The following is a 15610-nucleotide window of genomic DNA, read 5'->3' as shown; positions in this document are numbered from 1 at the left end:
TGTTCTGTCGTTGATGCACGCTCGCATTATCGGGTGAAAGGCATGATAATTTCGTAGATAGAAATTAACGTTCCGACTGCGGAACGCTCGCGCGCCCGTGAAATTGCATGCATGCACCGAACGCATTAAACGAAAGCTGCAATCTTCTCCACTTTCTCGCCGGTGATAAAATGTTTGCGTTATTGGATCAGTCCGGCGCGATAATGGACGATCGAATGAATATCCACCGTCGATGATTAAATGGTTCCCGCGTGATTTGTAATTACATTTTTTAGGCGTACCCGAAGAGAGACATCACCAACATCGTCGAATCGTCGCACTACGTGAGGGTTAGCGGATGGTGTAAGCCGGGAAGGACCAAATGCAAATTGTCGCGTTGGGTGAAGCCGTACAGATGTCTAGGTAGGTACCATTTGGAAAAGTGGAAATCATTTTTGAGATTTTCCTCCTTTTTTTTTTTATGTTTTTGTCCCCTGGTGTGCGCGAACGAGGTAGAGCCAATGGGCCTTCAACTCTTTGGTCGAAAGGGTACATTGTTGTGAAAATAATAATTCTATTTTTTTCTTAATGTTAACGTGAAAAACTTATAAGGATCGAATAATAGGGAGAGTATGAAAAGAAGAGATTTTAATTCTCGACCATTCGACGATATATTTATATTGTCTGTAGCCCGTGATACAGTTACAGCTTTTCATCTGGATTGTGGAAAATAGACATTTGAAATAAGCACTGGTAATTGATTTTCTTCGACGTGTCCAAGTATTTGAAACAGTGGTTAGTAGAATAGTATTTGAAACAGTAGATAGTAGAATAGTAGAGTTCTAGTGAACGGTATTCGAAATGGGTATTTTATTGGTGAATTATTGAAATATTATTTTTAAAGGTGTACTTTGTTCACGTGTAAATGGAACAGTATTTCAAGCAAGTATTTTATTACCACGTGAATTGTATATTTACGGATTGAGTGATATAATTTTTGCGCTATTTAAATTTGATCGATGAATCGGAGAGAAACTGTGCAAAAGTAATAACAATTACGAAACGATAATTACGGATCTATTGGAATTGTTCCCGTTTCGATTTATTCGTTTAAACAGAAGTTAGACGAGCGAGTTAAAAATATCGTTGTAAATCCACGTATACGTAACGCGAGTCAATAATTGTCAATTAAATCACGTATACGCGATAGTGTCCGTCAAAGTGTTAATTCTAAATTGGATCGTAAAGTAAAATTTATTTACCGAAGTTCCTCGTTATAAGTCTGAATTTTTGCCTCGATAAAAGTTTCAGAAGCATTCCCGTTTCTGTATATGTTTATTCAACGCGAGCGGCGAGCGCATAAACGAATAAAAAAAGAAAAAAAGAAGGTTGATTCCTGAAATAAAATCTCGTATCATCGTGCTCATTAAAAATTTCCGAGCAGTATCGATTTTGTGACTTTTATCGACGAGTTTGTACTCCTGTATTTCCTTTAACGATTTACACACGCCGAGCGTATAAAGCATTTACCATCTACCATTCGCTGTTCTGATTAAGAGAATATTTGAACCATTAGTGCACAGCACGGTTTACGACCGTATACTTTAACGAGGGTAAAACATTCTACTCTCGCATCGAATGACTCTTTAATAGCATCATCGACGCATTCAATAATCATTCATTATCGTGTCATAAACCTTGCAAACGAGATCTGCATCCACATTTATTTCGCCTTTAAGAGCTGCAACCATTACCCCATGCAATATTGCACTTTTATTAATGTATTTATTTCCAGAACCAAATTTCTTTTCCGCGGGTAATTTAAATTCTTTTTGATGATTTAACGATAAGTATACACATTACTGTTGGTTTTTTCCCATTAAAAGGTAATATTTGTTGCATATCTACGGATCGAGTAATATAATTTTTGCGCTATTTAAATTTGATCGATGAATTGGAGAGAAACTGTGTAAAAGTAATAACATTCGATCGATAATAAGATGCTTTCTCAATGTAATTTTATTAGACGCGCAAGAGTGTAAAAAATAATCATAAATATTTAATTTTTGGACATCGATAGGTCTGCGTACATCAGATATATAATTGACGAATAAATACAAATGTAAATGACCACATAATAAAATTAAAGATAAGAAGTATATTGTTATTTAGCATCTCATTTACGTGGTGTAATGGAAAACTGGTTATCTGTAATTGTTATTTTCTTAATTTAGTTTATTACAATATTGCGTTAAATAATTACAATAACCGATAAGTACAGTACAGTAATTTCTCACGTTTTAAGAGATAACATTTGATTAAAGTTAAACATTTTCAGAACGATTAGTTTCCCTCTTTGACCGAATGTGTGCTTTGTAAAACAAATTACGACGTACATATTATATTGCCTCTGTATCTATAACGTGGAGTTTTTCAACATATTGAATTTAAATTAAATACAATTAACGAGTACGATTCACGTCAATTTATTATTTTCATTAATACGCATTGTGTAAAATGATGGAAAAGTAAAATGATCATATCGTTTTGTGGAAAAAATAATATATAGATACGGATAAGAAGTTCCTTATCCTTTGAACTTTCCTTGAGAAAATCTGTATTTCAAGAAGATGAAGTGACTTCAAGAACAATGGGTAGAAATAAAACTTCCAGGCTGAGCTCTACGATGAATCGTCCCGGAGTTTTCAATTCTAGAACTTTCCATCTTCTTAAATATTATTTCACGTCAAAAGTCAATAGTCGTTCAAGTATTAAAATAGGGTAGGAGAAGGAAATGTGGTTCGAATATAATTTGAACCCTGGTGCAGATATAGGGCAGATATGAACCCTTTGACGGATGTACATTTACGTGACTTCGCCAGTTAGTTGTTATCGGCCGCTGTCACGTATACGTGAGTTTTCTAACTAGTAGTTATCGACCGCTGTCACGTATACGCGATCTAAATGTTTCGGTTCGTATTTCACCGTCCACTCAACTAATCAAGTTTCTGTAAGTACGAACTCAATTAACGTGACATCTATATTCATAGTTACTTCTAATAATATTCCAACGTTTCTCGTGTGTCCGACTTTGGTCTACAAACGTCATTCACTGCGTAAACTCGTTTCCAGTTGTTCATTTCGAATTGAAACGACATCCCCGGAGACCATTTTTAACGCCGCGACTTCACATCAATTAATCGGGACGTCAGATTCGAAAATTTGCAATTCTAAAATACACCGTAACGTTTTCGAGACAGATCTCAAGATACGCTTCGAGTTTCATCGCAATCGCTCCACTCGTTCCCCCGTCGTGCGACAACAAACTCACAGAATTGCATTTTATGCAAATTGCTCGCTAGTTTTCAAAAGGTTTCATTAATAGAAAATGAGAGGGGGGGATAATTGTATCTCCATGATAACAGAAGAGGTAACGGAACTTTCTCAAAAATGTTTACTCCCTTCTGTGAGTAGTCTTCTTTTCGAATATTCGAATGTTCAAATTGTAAGTGTCGAATATTCGAGTATTCGAGTGTTCGAGTATTTGAGTATTCGAATATTCGAATATTCAAATTATAAATACCGAATATTCGAGTATTCGAATATTCAAATATTCAAATTACAAGTGCCGAATATTCGAATATTTAAGTATTTGAGTATTCGAATATTCGAATATTTGAGTATTTGAGTATTCGAATATTCGAATATTCAAATATTCAAATATTCAAATATTCAAATACTCAAATTATAAGTACCGAATATTCGAGTATTCGAATATTCAAATATTTAAATATTCAAATTACAAGTGCCGAATATTCGAATATTTGAGTATTTGAGTATTTGAGTATTGGAATATTCGAATATTTAAATATTCAAATTATAACTGCCGAATATTTCGAATATTTCGAATATTCGAGTATTCAAGTATTCGAATATTCAAATATTCAAATATTCAAATTATAAGTGCCGAATATTCGAATATTCGAGTATTCGAGTATTCGAGTATTCGAGTGTTCGATTAACAAACGAATCGGTCACGTTTCGTGACAATGGCCGATTTCATTCATCCGTGCGCTGTCTGAAAGTCGGTAAAAGGAATCGAGCAGCTATTTTTCAAGGAGTGTCTATAGGTTTATGAATTAGACCGCCACCTGAGGATCGTGCACAGGTTTACGTGCAATCCCAGCGAGTGACTCTGATTCGCAGTTTCTGCCGTATTGATTCTTCGGGTTGTCGAGTGCTGCGTATAGCGGGAGTGAGCTCGCATTAAGGGGTTGAGTAGACACGTAGATCTACAGGGTAGTCCGTTATTCGTGGCACAGCTGGAGTGTGAGTGATTCTTCGTGAAAAACTACGCGTCGAAAGTTCCGAATAAAATTACGAGACGCGGAGAATCTCTCGGATGCAGGTGCACTTGACTGGGTATTAATGCAGACAAATCTCACTGCGGAACGTATCTCGCTTGTTTGTGTCTACAAATAACGTCGGTATCAGACTACCACGGACTTGTCCAGGATAAGACCAGACAACGGAACTGAGAAAATCGTACAGAAATGTTACACGATTTTTCACGCATCGATCTCGATGAAAATCCACTTCGAAACAAGCTCGCCATCGAACGTGCTACAGAGACCAACAACGTACCGTGTACGAATAGTTGATAAAGGTACGACAAAAGGGGATAAGTTAAAATAGTTTACTCAATTCTTAATTTTGCGAAGAAATTACGAATTACGAGATGGTTGTGAGTATAAAAAATTAATGTACGCGTATTTATGAGAGTTTTTAGATCACGTTCGTATGTTTACTTTTTACAAAGTTGCGTTAACGTAGATTTGATATTTTTGGAAAATATAAGCAAAGAAATTAATTGTGATCTTACGGAGCATTTAGTGGAAACGTAACTATACTTCCAAGGTTTCTTTTTAGGGTCTTTAGAACCATAAATATTTTTTATCGCTTCGTCCTGGATCTGCTAATTGGACCCATTATTAAGACTTTTATCCAACGGATCCTACTTTAGGCGCGATTAATAGTTCGGATTCGTCTTTTACACCTGCTGGGTTAAACTTCGCTACGGTGTGCGCCAAATGTATTGGCTGTTGACGATCAACGAGGTACAAATCCCCTCTCCGTTTCATAAATACGTGAACGACGCAGTGACGACTTAATACGTATCGAGTGGGTCATCATCGATCAACGTGTTTTGTTTCTTGGCTTAGAACCACGTTTGAACGTTGAACCAGTTCTTGCGACCGTGCTCTTTTAAAATACATAGAGTCTGAACTTTCGAAACATTAAACGATAATCGTTAAAGTGATCGCGCGCGCCTCGTAGCCAATTTTGCGTCTTCAACTCTACGAACAACTGAATCCTAGTTACTCGACTATTATAGGTTTATCGTGCTCTGTCACTCGTGCCACTTGTAGACGCAAATAAGCAAGATACGGCCTGTAACGAGACTCGCTACATTAATTCCAGACAAGTACACGTGTACCGACGTATCTCCGGAGGAGCCGCTATTTACATAATTTAATAACTCGAATATTTGATAAGTATCGGAACGCCATGGACAAACCACGAATATTTAGGTATTCATATATTTAAAGAAGCATTCGTATATTTTCCTTATACGGGGTAATCTCGTTACCGGTGACATATTTAAATGTTACATCTTGTAATCAGTCGATTATCGGGAGTAAGCGTACTGATGATGGGCTGCGGTGAGCGAAGTGGATGATTGATCAATAATCTGCATGTACATGACCATATGTAAATACAGTTGCACATAACGTATACAAATATAGCGACTAGGTCCGTACATAACTTGCGACGGTATACGGTGAATGTCACCCTGTTCGAATGCTACGAACCAGATACTCGATCGGTACGCAAAATAATCGAACGTTCGAGTATTCGAATTATAAGTGATCACTGAATATTCGAGTATCCGAATTATATCGGTCAAATATTCGAATACTCGAGTATTCGATCAATACTCGTCGAATATTCGAATTATATCAGTCAAATATTCGAATACTCGAGTACTCGATCAATACTCGTTGAATATTCGAATTATATCAGTCAAATATTCGAATACTCGAGTACTCGATCAATACTCGTCGAATATTCGAATTATATCAGTCAAATATTCGAATACTCGAGTACTCGATCAATACTCGTCGAATATTCGAATATTCGAGTATCCAAATTATATCAGTCGAATACTCGAGTACTCGATCAATACTCGTCGAATATTCGAACATTCGAGTATCCAAATTATATCAGTCAAATACTCGAATACTCGAGTACTCGATCAATACTCGTCGAATATTCGAATATTCGAGTATTCAAATTATATCAGTCAAATACTCGAATACTCGAGTACACGATCAATACTCGTCGAATATTCGATTCACCGAAGCATTCGAACGATATTCACCGAGTACTCGAGTCACTGAAAAATACGAATTATATTCGCTCAGTATTAGAATCGTTGAATCGAGTACAAGAAAATTCGATAAATAATCGTGGCCCTCTATTTCTGGGTCGGTTCTCTCGAAAACGAAACGGTCGTTTGTAAAAACGTTGCTTCGTACGTTTCGATTTACTTTTCCTCCATTCGGAATCACCCACTTCCAGGTTGCACCGTCGATACGGATCACCCTGTACGGTGCACCATGCGACGCGATTTCTGCATCGTGTCCCTCGTCGTCGATGTAGGTGTGTCTTCGCGTAGGACACGACTCGTTTCTTTTCACGGTCGTTTCTTTTCAGAGGGGCCGTTCCAAAGCGACGCGTTACTCGTGCCAGAAGGTTGCCTGTTCGACCACCTCCACAATCAGACGAAATGCTGGGAATCTCACAGGTAAGGAAGTGAATTTCAACGGGGAAGAAGCGACGAGCCAAGTATCGATTCACGCGTGTCCAGCACCACGTAACTCTGCCCTTAACACCGACTCCGCGTTATTGGAATTCGCGGTTCAATAATTCGCGTTCTCGTACACTATCGATGTATCGGTTCACTGGATTTTCATGAAATATATTTTAAAGGGGAATTGAATTTTCTGACTGAAACAGGTTTCAATTTTTGTTTTATTTTTTTTCTCTTTCTCTCTCTCTCTCTTTCTCTCTTCGCCCTCTTAAATCGATTAATGTTTGATGGATTCAAGTAGGAATTTTCGGTACAAAGAGCAATAACGTCAAGGACAATTGTATTTCAACGTTTCGGGTAACATTAACAACCCTCTTCAGAATACAAGAGGGAGAAACAATGTTACACGATCCCGAAAAGAGAACAAATTTATATTACGTATAAAGTATTCTCGAAACGCGCGGGGAATGGAAAAGGATTTTCCATTCGGAAATTTTGTCTCTTTTGTTTCGGTATAATTAGGTCCATGTTCGTAAAAACTGGTTGGATGACAGTATCTAAATAGTACGGATTGTACGAAAAGTAACATTTTTATGGAATCACATGCATGTATGGGTGTTGGAGATAAATTTTACTGTTCTGTGTTTAATGGGGAGTGTTTTTTGTTGATAATTTTAACGACAGTTTCCTTCTTTTTTTTCAGTTTGATTTATTATAAAATTTAGGAACGGCACGTGGTGGCCAATTTTGACAATCTAGACGAATAAATTTGTGAATGGGGATATTTGGAAATTCCTTTATTATAGTTATTATTGGGTTTGAATTTTATGTAGTTGTAGAATGTAAGAAATATAATGGGATAAAATAATAAAGATCGTGTAATTCGATAACTCAAACTGGACGGTCTCAGAATACCGTATCATATTTTTATTTTAACAATTTTTATTCCTTATTCATTTCTCTAGGAGTACAATGACAGATGCAATATTTTTGGAACGAAAAATTTAAAATCGAATTACAAATCTTATAATTTATCTCGGTTAAAATTAATGGTCGTTTAATATTCACTTCTATATCTGGTAATTTTATTCTGGTGAGACTTAAAGTAGTCAGTTCGATTACCTATTTGCAATTTCCTTCTTTACTAATTCCGTTACTTCGGATATCAATTAAATTTTTATATATAATAAACGGAGGTGCAGATTTGGACAGTCAGACTATGGTTAACTTAATTAATTTGATTCTCGATGTATATTGCTATAAATTCGATCGTAGAATAAAACCGAACTGAAATTGTACATTCCATCTGACAGAAATATATTTCTGAATTTTTTAATACAATACGAATATTTTATTTTCAGAAGCCAAACTCACGAGTTTCGTTATTTTTAAATTTATCAATTTTATTTAAATTTTAAAAAGCAATATTTAATATCATCAATTTGTCTGTATTTTTCGTTTCACGGACTTGATCAGTTTGACTTCCGAGAGGCTCGAATATCACTGGGCAAAAAAACAAAATCATATTTTTCTCTTTATCGTCCATAGGAAAAATGATAACCAATTATAAAAATCACTCGATATTCAATTGACGTTCAATAATCAATTATTAAATAAATTATTTTTTAATATCCTTTTGTACCAGTTTTGTACCTAACTTTGGAAGTAATCATTTTCGTAACTATTTTAAAAGTAAAATAGATTTCTGCAATTTCCAGAAACTTCATATTTCGATCCTATCTAGATAAATTAATTATATTGACGATTTTGTAAGATATTGTGAACAAATTTGACAATTCTATTTTTTAAATTCTTATTCTTAGATGTAAAGTATCTTACTGTATAGGTAGATATATAATAAAAATCCCATTGTCAGATTGTATAATTTGGCAAACAGTTATGACAATTTAAAGAGTGTGTATCGATTGTTCTTTTAATTTAAACATATTTCTACTTTGATATATATAAAAGGTTTTTCCGTCTATATATAAATGAATGTGCGATTAATTAAAGTGGATATTTTTTGGTACAATTCGTTTTCAGTATACGATCATTGTAAACATTATTGCTCTTTGTATCGACAAACATTCACTTTAATCAATCAAACGTTCAATATAATGTTTTATTATTTAAATCTTCAAATCCAGTAAAATCCGAGCAACTTGTAACAGGATCGAATCATATCGATTAGGTCAGTTTAAATATTTTGTAGGTGTATAAATGGCACAAATTAATTTCAAATATTGTAATCCAGATAAGAAAACATAGATATATTTGCACTATCGTTACTATTCGAATATTACAAACATTCAAGTACCGAACCAGTGCGCTGAATATTTATATACTCAAGTAGACGAATTATATTTGTCGAATACTTAAATCGTTCAAGCGTTCGAATGTTTGAATAGTATTTAAATTCTACATTCTAAATACTCGAATCATCGAAGTGTTTGCATAATAAAATATTCGAACAGTATTACATTCGTTGAATATCCGAACAATTGAACTGTTTGAACATTCGAGTTATAATTGCCCGATACTCGAACAATTAAAGTACACGAATGCTCGAATAATATTTTCCGAATACTCGAATCATTGAAACGATTCAAGTATTCATTCATTCAAACATTCGAATACCATTTGGATTACAGTCACCGAATACACGAATCATCGAAGTGTTCGCATAAAAAATATTCGAACAGTATTACATTCGTTGAATATCCGAACAATTGAACTGTTTGAACATTCGAGTTATAATTGCCCGATACTCGAACAATTAAAGTACACGAATGCTCGAATAATATTTTCCGAATACTCGAATAATTGAAACGATTCAAGTATTCATTCATTCAAACATTCGAATACCATTTGGATTACAGTCACCGAATACACGAATCATCGAAGTGTTCGCATAAAAAATATTCGAACAGTATTACATTCGTTGAATATCCGAACAATTGAACTGTTTGAACATTCGAGTTATAATTGCCCGATACTCGAACAATTAAAGTACACGAATGCTCGAATAATATTTTCCGAATACTCGAATAATTGAAACGATTCAAGTATTCGTTCATTCAAATATTCGAATACCACTTGTATTATACCCACCTTATACACGAATCATCGAAATGTTCGTATACTCGGGTACCGAAACATTCGAATATTTGGCGTCGTATTCACGAGATACTTAACTCATCGAATTGTTCGAATACTCGGGCAGAGTGGAACTCGTCGTGCAATCCCGGCCCGAGTTACGTAGCCGAATTTTCGTAAACAGTAGCGTGAATTCTCTGCTTCAGATGGAACGCGACCGCCGCAGACACCTGCAGAGAGAGGAGCATGAATTTGAGAAGCTTCGCGATGCTGTTGCCCTGCGGAATATCCCTGTTCTCCGGTGTCGAGTTTGTGTGCTGCCCGAAACACCTGAAAGGTACGTAACGTACGTACATTCTCATACCACCATTCATTCATTCATCGACCGGCGCATGTGTTGCAGCGAATCCGTTTGCCCCGTTAACGGATCGCGGACGCGTTGCATGAACGAGCGCTGAGCGAAACCAACGAAAAGTCGAAAATACTTTTCAGAGCTTTTCCCGCGGGCTTTCGTGAGTAGAGAAAAAAAAAGAGAAAGAAAAAGAAAAAAAGATGAAGAATAAGAAGAAAGAGAGAAAATTGTAGCATGAGAACGCCGCACGCCGTTGCACGAAGTTTAAGCGTCCCGACGTCGAGTTTTCCAGGTCGACGTTTACCCGCGGCAAAAGGAACAGCTAGGTGTTGTCGTAATCGAATCGACGAGGAAACGGGGGAAAAACATGTAGCTCGATATCCGTGTCGTAAATAATGCGGTGTGCTTCGAAACGCTCTTTGTCATTTCGCGCCTGTACTCGTTCTAATCGACTCTTTTCACGCCCGCAGTATATACATTCTAGGATCCATCCAGTCGTATAATACCATTGTAACGTTTCAACGGTTCCCCGCATTGTTCCATTAATCATCGATGTATGCCTTCAATGAAGTCACAAAGGGGGACTCGTTTCGTACGGTACCTCCGATGCATTCGTTGCCAACACGACGAACCGATCGAGTGGATCTACACTGCGGCTCAAAAGTTTCCAAACAGTCGTCACGTTTCGCGTGAATCTCAGAAAAATTGGTATTTATATTTCACTTGAGAGAAATTGGTATTTATATTTCATTCGAGAAAAATTGGAATTTATGTATCGCTTGAGAAAAATTGGTATTTGGATTTCACCTGAGAGAAATTGGTATTTATATTTCACTTGAGAGAAATTGGAATTTATATTTCATCCGAGAAAAATTGGAATTTATATTTCATCCGAGAAAAATTGGTATTTGGATTTCACCTGAGAGAAATTGGTATTTATATTTCACTTGAGAGAAATTGGAATTTATATTTCATCCGAGAAAAATTGGAATTTATATTTCATCCGAGAAAAATTGGTATTTGGATTTCACCTGAGAGAAATTGGTATTTATATTTCACTTGAGAGAAATTGGTATTTATATTTCATCCGAGAAAAATTGGAATTTATATATCGCTTGAGAAAAATTGGTATTTGGATTTCACCTGAGAGAAATTGGTATTTATATTTCACTTGAGAGAAATTGGAATTTATATTTCATCCGAGAAAAATTGGAATTTATATTTCATCCGAGAAAAATTGGTATTTGGATTTCACCTGAGAGAAATTGGTATTTATATTTCACTTGAGAGAAATTGGTATTTATATTTCATCCGAGAAAAATTGGAATTTATATATCGCTTGAGAAAAATTGGTATTTGGATTTCACCTGAGAGAAATTGGTATTTATATTTCACTTGAGAGAAATTGGTATTTATATTTCATCCGAGAAAAATTGGAATTTATATATCGCTTGAGAAAAATTGGTATTTGGATTTCACCTGAGAGAAATTGGTATTTATATTTCACTTGAGAGAAATTGGAATTTATATTTCATCCGAGAAAAATTGGAATTTATATTTCATCCGAGAAAAATTGGTATTTGGATTTCACCTGAGAGAAATTGGTATTTATATTTCACTTGAGAGAAATTGGTATTTATATTTCATCCGAGAAAAATTGGAATTTATATATCGCTTGAGAAAAATTGGTATTTGGATTTCACCTGAGAGAAATTGGTATTTATATTTCACTTGAGAGAAATTGGTATTTATATTTCATCCGAGAAAAATTGGAATTTATATATCGCTTGAGAAAAATTGGTATTTGGATTTCACCTGAGAGAAATTGGTATTTATATTTCACTTGAGAGAAATTGGTATTTATATTTCAACTGAGGAAAATTGGAATTTATGTATCGCTTGAGAAAAATTGGTATTTATATTTCACTTGAGAGAAATTGGTATTTATATTTCAACTGAGAAAAAGTGGTATTTGTATTTCGCCTGAGAAAAATTGGTATTTGTATTTCGCCTGAGAGAAATTGGTATTTACATTTCACCCGAGAAAAATTGGTATTTATATTTCATCCGAGAAAAGTTAGTAGTTATATTTCGCCCGTGAAAAATTAGTATTTGTATTTCATCTGAGAAAAATTAATAGTTATATTTCGTCTGAGAAAAATTAGTATTTCTATTGCGTAAAAAAATTAGGCGTTGAAAATTTCGAGGAATATTGTCCCGTTTCGTGTTTTTCCGGTGCACTGGAGGTATAAGGTTACGTAATTTAACATTTTAGAAAGTTCATCGTTAAACGGGGGAACTTTGCTCAATTTTCGAACGAGAGTTTCTATCCTTTATACCGGTTATCGCGTTAAATATTCGGTTGCAACATTAATCGTGTAACACTTCTTAGCCGCAATAGTGCAACGAGAAATTTCAAGTAGAGAGAGCAACACTTTTTGTATTAACGAGTACAATTAATTAAGAACTTTCAAATTCAAACTTCTTTCGTTTTTGCTAGTATATTCCGAGTTTCGTGTATATCGATGTAAAAAGTATTACAAAAAATGTTCAGGGTGAACATCTTCCCTTTCGGTCGCGTTCACCCTTAGTCATCCGAGCATCGACTAGGGTGATGATTAAACTCTCGCTTAAAGATTAGTGAAAATAATTGCGATTATCGAGCGCGTAAGGTTACATAAAAAAATGTTCACACCAGGGATCTTTCGTTCGTTGAGAGTTTTCCATTTAAAGGTTTTCGTTTGTTACTTTTCAATGCACTGGTGTGCATACATTTTCTAAAGTACTTTAAAAATAATAAACTTTCAACAAGCAACGTAATCTCACTGCTCGTACGCTTAAGAATGCAGCTTTGTTCGGCCAATTTTTCCCTGCTCCAATTCCGTACTATCCGAGCTTCAAATCGAGAGAAAACTCACCCGGTGGAACCCGCTAGAATCGCAACTTACACCTGTTAATTTGCACGTTAGAATTCCCTAGTCGTGTGCACACACGAGTTTCGATAAATGTACGTAGTAGGAAATTACCAAGGTTAAAAACGAACACGACCGCACCTCTCTTATAGACAACTCTACAACTCATCTACGACTTGAAAAACGTATTGTACATAACCGATCGAAGGTACACATCAGCTACCAGAAGAAACAGGCTAGAGAAGTTCGTTTCCAACGTTTGAATTCAAAGTTAAAGAAAAAAAGAAAGAAAGAAAAGAAAAGAAAGACACTTATGACAAGCTTTTCAACATTTTCGAGCACTGCAAAGGTTACAAACGAGCGACCTCGCGCGAAGCTATCCTCGTCCATCTCACGGAACTTTATCGCACCGTTTAAAACTCTTTCTTTCGAATCCTTAAACTTCGAGGAGTCAATCTTTTTTTTTTTCGTTCCCCCCACCACTACGAGACAGTAGATACGACCCCTTTAAGCAGTCAGGACTATTGACTGCGAAATCGCCGTAGAAACGGACGAGCGACAACGGTGGCGATGGTAGAGGGCGGATATTTTTAATAAATTTATTCAGCGCTTATGAATTCCTCGTTCGGTAGCGATAAAAATTTCTGCTCCTCTCCTTTGTGCTATTTCCGATCGACTGTCGCCGATCCTCGTCGAGAGGGTGCCATTAAGTAAGTGGGTATATTTCGATTCTCTCTCCTCGCTTCTGGCAGCGGTTTACCCTCACTTCCTTCTGTCTTGCTCGCTCGTGCAATCAATAACGTCCGTCGACGTTCTCGACGACTGCGCAACGTAACACTATGGCTTTGCTCGTTCCTGCGCATCTTTTCTTTTCAATGTACGGGATGGCAATACCTTATACGCGCAGCTAATAAACTCGACCCCGATACACTTGTCCGTCTGTAAGAGGGGTTGTATGCCAGCCAGTTCGCAATACATTCGATAGCGTTTCTGCGTAGTCCCGAATCAATAGGAATCACCGATGAATCACCGAGAACGTTACGACCGCCCTCGAGCAGACGCCACGCACGCTACCCCACGGTTTGTTCCTCGAACTTTCGCTAATACGGCGCCGGGGACGAAACGACAGGGCACCCCTCGGTGGACCTCAATGTTTCGGAAAAATTAGACGGAGAGGAACGCGGTGTTTTCGACGTGTCTTGGAATTAAAAAGCTTCGATCGAGGTTGCACTCGCTACGTTACCAATTTATTTGGAAAGCCTAGAGACAAATAAGGGGTGATCACCGAAGAACCGAAGGGTTCCGAGAAATCGTAACTCGTGCGTTTTTAGAAAATTGTCCTCGGCGTGTCTTGGAATTAAAATGCTTCGATCGACGTTTTCAAAATATTGTCCTCGGCGTACTTTTGGAATTAAAATGCTTCGATCGACGTTTTCAAAATATTGTCCTCGGCGTACTTTTGGAATAAAAATGCTTAGATCGACATTTTCAGAAAATTATCTACGGCGTATTTTGGAATTAAAATGCTTCGATCGACGTTTTCAGAAAATTATCTACGGCGTATTTTGGAATTAAAATGCTTCGATCGACGTTTTCAGAAAATTATCTTTGGCGTATTTTTTAATTAAAATGCTTCGATCGACGTTTTCAAAATATTGTCCTTCGGCGTACTTTTGGAATAAAAATGCTTAGATCGACGATTTCAGAAAATTATCTACGGCGTATTTTGGAATTAAAATGCTTCGATCGACGTTTTCAGAAAATTATATTCGGCGTATTTTGAAATTAAATCGTCTTCGATCGACGTTTTCAGAAAATTATCTTTGGTGTGTCTTGGAATTAAAATGCTTCGATCGAGGTTACACTCGCAACGTTACCAATTTATTTGGATAGCCTAGAGACAAATAAGGGGTGATCACCGAAGAACCGAAGGGTTCGGAGAAATCGTAACTCGTACGTTTTTAGAAAATTGTCCTCGGCGTGTCTTGAAATTAAAATGTTTCGATCGACGTTTTCAGAAAATTATCTTCGGTGTACTTTTGGAATTAAAACGCTTCGATCGACGTTTTCAGAAAATTATCTTCAGAGTATTTTGGAATTAAAAAGCGTCGATCGACGTTACATTCGCCATTTCCGTTCTCGATTTATTTAGAAAGCCTCGAGACAAATAAGGGGTGATCACCGAAGAATCGAAGGGTTCGAAAAAGTCGTAACTTGTTCGTTTTCAAAGAATTGACGATGGTAAATATTTTTTCTCACGAATTCAACGAAAATTGAGAAACTCACGAAATGTGAAACAATTTTGTTATCGAGAGTTTGAGTTAATTTCTCGGTTAACGTTGTAAGAAGAACCGAAGGGTTTCAAAAAATCGTAACTTGTTCGTTTTCAAAGAATTG

General features: G+C 36.2%; 1 protein-coding gene across 6 annotated transcripts in view; it reads left to right on the top strand.

Annotated features, from left to right (window-relative positions):
• Positions 1-15610, top strand: part of Appl (amyloid-beta-like protein) — a 55890-nt gene that overhangs the window by 27157 nt on the left and 13123 nt on the right. For all 6 annotated transcript variants that reach the window (XM_076304832.1, XM_076304871.1, XM_076304850.1 and 3 more), the window contains 3 exons: positions 276-402; positions 6757-6847; positions 10156-10286. In XM_076304832.1, coding sequence (XP_076160947.1) covers positions 276-402; positions 6757-6847; positions 10156-10286 — 349 coding nt within the window. The remainder of the gene's footprint in view (positions 1-275; positions 403-6756; positions 6848-10155; positions 10287-15610) is intronic.

The sequence above is a fragment of the Ptiloglossa arizonensis genome, chromosome 1 (assembly GCF_051014685.1).
Source record: "Ptiloglossa arizonensis isolate GNS036 chromosome 1, iyPtiAriz1_principal, whole genome shotgun sequence".
Lineage (NCBI taxonomy): Eukaryota > Metazoa > Arthropoda > Insecta > Hymenoptera > Colletidae > Ptiloglossa > Ptiloglossa arizonensis.
The sequence above is the reverse complement of the archived record's forward strand: the minus strand, read 5'-3'. Positions and strand labels throughout refer to the sequence as shown.